We start from the raw sequence: 7179 nt of genomic DNA, 5'->3' as shown, positions 1-7179 counted from the left end.
TCATGATATGTCCCCTTTAAGGTTTTGTATATAGGTTAAACCTCATTGAACCTCATTTAAGTTGGGCAAATCAAAAGACAGATCAAAAACAAGATTACCAAATGTAAATGCTTATTTTTCCCCAAAAATGCCTATTTAATTAGCCGTACTATGAGGGGTGGGAGTATAATCTCTTTAACCCCCTTGTGTACGGTGCATCGCTTTGTGGCCCCCAAAAGAAAAATTATTACATAAAACATTGTAAAACTTAAAATTTGAATTAAACAAAACACATTACATTATATAATGTAGTGCTGTTGGTTAGTAGCCTTATATTTTTTAGGTTTAGTTACACAGAAATTATGAACATTTAATGTATTTTATAATATGTCATAAAACTGGGGCCCCCCTGGCACCATCTTGGGGCCGTGGCGCCCAGTTTAAGAACCACTGCTGTATAACCAACTGTGCATATCTCTACAAATAATACATTAAAGTTAGTATTACCAGATGATTTGCAGTACCTGGAGAGGTGTATTATCAGTTTAAATGGTTGTGATTGGGGATAACATTGACTAACATTGGAATGTCATAACTGACCAATCAGAATCAAGTGTCCCAGAGAGCCATGTAACAAGGTCATTTAACACACATTTTTCAGTCAGTTGCACTTATTTGATTGAGATGCCTATTTAATTTAAAAGATCAATAAGTACTGGGTCTGGGAAAAGATTAATCACGATTAATCGCATACAAAATAAAAGTGATTTTTGGCATAATGTCTGAGTATGTGCTGTGTGTAATTATTATGTACATATAAATACACACACATTCATGTATGCAATTAAGAAACATTTACATGTGTATATATATTTATTTATATTTTTATATATTCTATATTATATATATATAAATAAAAAAATTGATATAAAAAATCTGACATGAACATATGTATGTGTGTGTGGTTAAATATACACAATAATTATACACAGTACACACACACACACATATATTATGCAAAAAAAACTTTTATTTTGTATGCGATTAATCGCGATTTTTCTTTTCCCAGCCCTAAGGGAAAGAAAATGTAGAGTCACAACTTAAGTCTATTTGCTCTTATAGATAGTTTTACAGTTGTCTAGGACAGGTCCAATAGATCTTTGGCAAATCTATTTCAGCAGCATACAATTGCGACAGGTTGTGTCTCCATTTATGAGAGTAGCTGGATTTCCCAAAATTTTTCTGTTTACTCTAAGCTATCTTATATTTCATCTGACATATCGGAGTTATTACCTTATCTATACTGTATAAAGGCCACTAAAATGGTATAGTTTAACTTTTGAACTCTTGAATGGTGTTATGTTAAAGATCACCTTGCCAAAATCATTATCAGTCTTTATATGGATGACACTGGACAGACTTTGTGAAAGCGACCAACTCGAGTCCCCACATATCTTGTCAAGCATTTGAATGTTGTAGGCTTAATTTCATGTACTACATTTCCAAATAATTTGCTTAAATTGCAGACAGACACAGATTTGAATAGACAAATGGAGACCGCTAATAACATTGAATATTGATTGTTGCATATATGCATGTCTTTAATATAGTTTCAGCATGTAAGTGACGTGTGCATTCACCATCAAAGTGCATGTTCTCATCATCATTGAGGACAAAAGAATAAATTGACAAATTATCTTGTCTTGCATTGTCTGTGTAAACTAAATAAAGATGGTGGATTTCTATCATTTTACCTCATTTGTGTTTTCTGATTCATCTTCGACCTGATTTCACCAGGGGTTATTACTCACGCAGAGGCACTTTGCATAGGAGATTCATTCTGTTTCTCTATAAATCAGTGCGAATGTCCTACAGGAGCTCAGCAGGACTGGCATACCTCTCTACAGAGCATCATGGTTGTCGCGACTGTCATTGAGGACATTCTTGTTTTGATTGCACTGGGGCTTGTTGGTATTTCTGGGAACATGTTTAACCTGGTTTTCACCATACAGCAGCACATCAAGTCCAAAAATATTCAGACTGTCGGTTTGATCTTAACCGTTATCTCTCTCAACAATGTTATCTTGGTCACCGTCACTCTCGTAATGGTGTTGAGTGTCTTCTTTCTTCCAACTGTTTGGTGCATGAGACCGTTTCCTTTTTTTCTCCGGATTGTAATATACCTGACGATGAACTGCAGTTGTATCAGCTTCTGGTCTATTGCATGGCAGAGTCTCTTCTACTGTGTCAAAGTTGTGAATTTCTCCTCTGAGTGCCTCCTATCACTGAAGAGGAACATCTCCACCGTGATCAACACCGGAGTGTTGTTGAGCTGCTTGGGTTTCTCTGTGTTTTTCATACCTTTTCTCACACTCGAAGTTCCAGCAACAAATAGTAGCATCGTGTCTGCGAATCACAGCCTGAATGCTACTCAAGGCACAGCCTGCCCGAGACTCATTTTCTCCATAAATATGAATGAGATAGCATATGTAGCTGTGGTTCTGTTTTTTCTTTGCCCATTGCCTCTGATGATCATGTTGCCCACCTCTCTCAGAATGGTGATCCACCTGTGCGCCCATACGCTGGCACTCCGAAAAAATAAGACCCAGGTGCAGGGTTCAGACTCGTACGTCTTGGTGTGCAAACTCACCATCTCGTTGGTGGGGGTTTATCTGGTGACTTTATTTATCGTGGGTGTATTCCTGACTATAAGGTTAATGGAGGGAAATATCACCTATCTCGTCTTAAACTTTGCCTTTAGTTTTTATGGTGGCATGTCTTCTGTTATTCTGACAGCTTCAAATAGGTATCTGAAAGAAAAGCTTTGGAGTCTGTTCTGTTGTAAAAAAGCTCAGGAACCGGCTATCAAAAGCCAAACATGTGAAACAGTGGATGGTTAATATACTGGGATTGTTTAACGCAGGGGATGATGTATAAAAATGTAACACTTGATTAATCTCTATTTTAAAAATTGTTGCTTTACTGGAATGAGTTATATAAATAGAAACATTTTAGTATACTTATCATATTGTTTCTTGTCTGTTTATTGTACATTATGCTAGAAATTAATCTATCTTTACTAATGTAATGAAGAAGTCCTTTTGCAGTCTATTAGACATACTGCAATTTTAGATAAAATCACCTTTTCTGAATTTTGAAAAATATGATAAAATGCACATAACAAATAAATAAATCACACATATGAAAACTTCAGACTTAATTGTTTGTATTCTTTTTTATTTTGAATAGTCATTATAACATAATGTTAAAATGTTTAACTATACCGTAAGACAGTGGTTCTCAAACTTTTTCTGTGTGCGGCCCCTCTTGTGTATGGTGCATTCTTTTGCGGCCCCCCCAAAGAAAATTTATGACAAAAACTGTTCTAAAATGTAACATTTTAATTAATCAAAACATATTAAGTTATACAAATTAGTGCTGTTGGTTAGTAGACTTATTTTTTAGGATTAATTAAACAGAATTCATGATAATTGAATGTATTTTATAAAATGTCATAAAACTGGGGCCCCCTGGCACCATCTCGCGCCCCCCCTGGGGGGCCTGGCCCCCAGTTTGAGAACCACTGCCCTAAGAAATCAAAGTGAGAAGACAAAGGTTCAGTTGAACATTTTCATAATCCTAACCTTGAGAAACTCTGGTAAACCCTTGTTTTCAAATGTCTGTGGGAGTACATCAACATTCATGATGACCTTGTGGGCTTCATCGAAGACTTCCACACCAATCGCATTTTTCACTCGATCTCTCCATGCACCCAGGGCAGGTCTACCTTCAAACACATCTAGACCTGTACCAACAGGCTTCAAACACATATACAAAATAGTTATTGTCAATATTTGCTTTATAGTGTTAGTTCAAATAAAAATGAAAAATCTGCTGTCTATTAGACACTTTTTGACACATTTTTGGGTGTCGGTTACACTTTAACACGGTTATGCACCTGGCCTGAAGTTAACTTCCAGTTTGTGTTATTTATCAATCTGGCTTGTTGCCAAACTTTGAAACAAATACCTTGTCGAATTTTTTTTTCAGTTTTCTAAAAATGATAGGAGATGATGAGCATGCATCACCGATTTGTAAAGAGAGGTTTGGCAGCTTGGCAAGAATGCAAGGATCTGTAGTTTTACATTGTATACATTTGTCAACTCAGTGTACACTTTTATGATTTGAACTAAAGTAATTTACTTGTTTATTTTGCTTGTTATAAGAAATAATCCACTCCAGATGACTGAGTTAGAGTAAGTCTAGAAGTTAAGTTTGGGCCACAAAAGCTATGTGTTTATTTTCCCACTGAAACGATCTTATACGTGACGTGAGTAAAGGATTTTACAGATTTTTTGTGCGATCAATCCTTTTATTAAGCACTGAGTCTTGGAAATCAAATACAGAGAAAAAGTTTTTACCTGCATCATCTCTACAATGGCAACTAGATCTGCCAGTGATATCTCTTGTCCAATTATAAAGGGCCTGTCTTGCAGAAACTTCTCCTCAAAGGTCTTCAAAGACATGTTTAGGTCCTCCAGGGCAGAATCCATCTTCTCCTTTGGCACTGGGGCTCCTGTGACCACAGGCAGGACTCCCTATAATTGGGAAATGTCAGTTACAGCCCAAAGTCTGTAAAATATGTTCATTTCATACTTTATAATTACGTTAGAAACATGTAAATTGTAAACAGAAATCTAGACCAGAAGATTGAGACTGAATGAAAAACAAGGGAGTGAATCTATTTGTTCAATGTTTAATGCAGTGAATCTTACCCTAAACCAGAAAACCTTTGACCCATGAGCTCGTAGGGCTGTGTGCTGCCAAGAAAGATACTCATCGACTCGTGCACGCTTCTGCAGGTCTGCTGGATACCAGTGGTCAGAAGCGTGATGTTTTACTGCCAAATACTGCAGGATTGCTATGCTGCAAGTCAGTCCACTTTGTTATTCATATCTTAGCATATAGTATGTCTGTATAAAAGTGCACTATTTCTTTCTAACATACCTCTCTGTGAGGATGAAATCTCCATCTTTAAGGACAGGTACTTTCCTTAAAATGCTGACCTTCCCAAATTCTTCCCCAAAATGTTCACCTTTCATGCAAAAAAATAGAAAAATGTATACAGAATGTATACATACAAAACTATTTAATGTTTTACAAGGACAATGAGAAACATACGTTTTTCTGGTATGTTAAGTTATTAATATGACAACAAATTACCTGCAGATAAATCCACGGCTTTGTACTCAAAGGGAATTTTTGTTATCTTTGTAAATAGAAATACAGCACGACATGGCTGGGAATGAAGATCGAGATAGAGCTCAAGTGGCATTTTGAATTGGAAGTGTCGAATGCAAAAAAAACATACAGTGTAATTTGCAATGCAAGAAGAAACTTATGCTTTTTGTGAATGCTCCGCCTTACAGCGGTCAATAGTACAGCCTTCTTGCGACACCTAAAACTAGGTCACTATGTTATGACTGTCCGCCTAGTTTATCGAATTTTGTTATTGCCACATTGATGTCATGATAAAATATGGCATGACAGAGATAAAACATGTTTGCATTTCATGGGCAATTTGACTGATATATGGTGGGGTGGAGGATATGATTTTTAAAAACTCAAATATTCCTTATTAGTGTTCAAAGTAATGATTAACTTTTATGTATTTGTGTGTGTGTGTTGTGTGTCTGAGAGTAATGTCAATAAACTAAAGTCCAAGAAAAACATTCAACCCATGTGAAACATATAAAAAAAATTAAATTTCAAGAATAAAGAAAATAATAGTAAATATTGCATCAAAAAACAAAACTTAATATGGATTTCATGCAAAATGCATGCAAATCTTAATTAGTGAAACAAACTGACCAATAAAAAATCCCCAATACATGAATGACATGAATATGGTTGTAAATGTCATATATGTTGTTTGTATATGCTGCAAGGTCAAGCAAAAACCACCCTTAAATGCATATATTCAAGTGCAAATACAACTGCATTATGAAGAACAGACGTGCATAATCTCATTTTAGACAATCTTTTTATAAACTGGTATGCTTCCTTCCTGAGTTTAAAAAGATAATTCATAATATCTAAAGATTGTGAATCAAGATGATAATTGCATTAAGATTAAACTACAAAAATAATTACTACTAATAATAATAATAATAATATGTTTAATTTTTATATTTATATTTACTACTTTGATTTTTTAAAGTTTTGTACTATTAGTGCAATTCTGTGAAAACTTAAAGCCAAACCTGTTTTTATTATATTATGTACCCATAATTGTTATGTAAACATGCAGTCACAGGATGGCGCAAGAAGACTCTTTCTGTTTTGGATAGGCTTGCATCAAGTAGATGTCAAACTCAGTTTATTTCTATTAAGGGTCAGTATCTTTTTAACCAAAGATTAACTAGCTAATTTATTTAATGAATTAAGCAAATAATTATGCTTACTATAAAACATGATTCCTTTATGTTAAACATTACAAATCGAAACAAAAGGTTTGGTTTGCTCTAACATACAGTGGGGCCAGATTTTTATCCCTCTAAATGTCTCAAGCTCTGTTATCAAATGACTTTATGTTCCATATCATTTCCTGATCTCATTTATATTGTAAACAGCTCAAAGGTCATGAGGTTCAATGAGGTCAGTAGATGAGTTGAAGGGTGAGTTATTGTTGTTTTATGAATATTGTGCTAACAAAGTAATAATATGCATACCTACAGCTAAGGGAATTTAAAATGCACACTGCATAAATTTAGTTTTTTTATAAACACATATTTGTTCTGTTTACGCATTTTAGGGTTTAGTATCATTAACCACAATCTAAAAAACTAAAAAAAAAACAAGCTGGGTGAAAAAATGAAATAACCAATAGTTCAAATGATGCCAGTGGCCTTTCTTTCTCCTGAGTCTTCCAACAAGACTGTTCTCAAAATCTGGTTTGAATTTGGAGGCACGTGGTACCAGATTATAGATGTACCAGATACTTAGATCTGAAAACCAAATGGACTCTCTTAATGTCTGGCTGAAATTGTTTAGCTGATACTAATTCCATATGTTTCAAAATATTGTTTGAGCAAATTCTGTTACTATGCAGTCTGCAAAAAAGGTAAAAAAAAGTTGTCCTAATATCTACCATTTAGGAACAGATATGTACCTCTAAGGTAATAAAATGTGTGCCTTTGG

General features: G+C 34.8%; 2 protein-coding genes across 2 annotated transcripts; one reads left to right on the top strand and one right to left on the bottom strand.

The window, feature by feature from the left end:
* Positions 1-1049: 1049 nt before the first annotated feature.
* On the top strand, positions 1050-3018 carry LOC129414111 (uncharacterized). Its single transcript, XM_055168021.2, has one exon. It carries the CDS (start codon positions 1893-1895, stop codon positions 2877-2879), a length of 987 nt encoding a protein of 328 aa, XP_055023996.2. The 5' UTR covers positions 1050-1892; the 3' UTR covers positions 2880-3018.
* Positions 3019-3197: 179 nt separating this feature from the next.
* On the bottom strand, positions 3198-5365 carry gstt1a (glutathione S-transferase theta 1a). The gene is made up of 5 exons (XM_055168360.2): positions 5203-5365; positions 4987-5074; positions 4755-4905; positions 4401-4577; positions 3198-3797 (listed from the first exon to the last, which is right to left on the bottom strand). The coding sequence occupies exons 1-5, from the start codon at positions 5312-5314 to the stop codon at positions 3597-3599; spliced, it is 729 nt and encodes a 242-aa protein (XP_055024335.2). The 5' UTR covers positions 5315-5365; the 3' UTR covers positions 3198-3596.
* Between the last annotated feature and the right edge of the window lie 1814 nt (positions 5366-7179).

The sequence above is a fragment of the Misgurnus anguillicaudatus genome, chromosome 5 (genome assembly GCF_027580225.2).
Source record: "Misgurnus anguillicaudatus chromosome 5, ASM2758022v2, whole genome shotgun sequence".
Classification (NCBI taxonomy): Eukaryota; Metazoa; Chordata; class Actinopteri; order Cypriniformes; family Cobitidae; genus Misgurnus; species Misgurnus anguillicaudatus.
The sequence above is the reverse complement of the archived record's forward strand: the minus strand, read 5'-3'. Positions and strand labels throughout refer to the sequence as shown.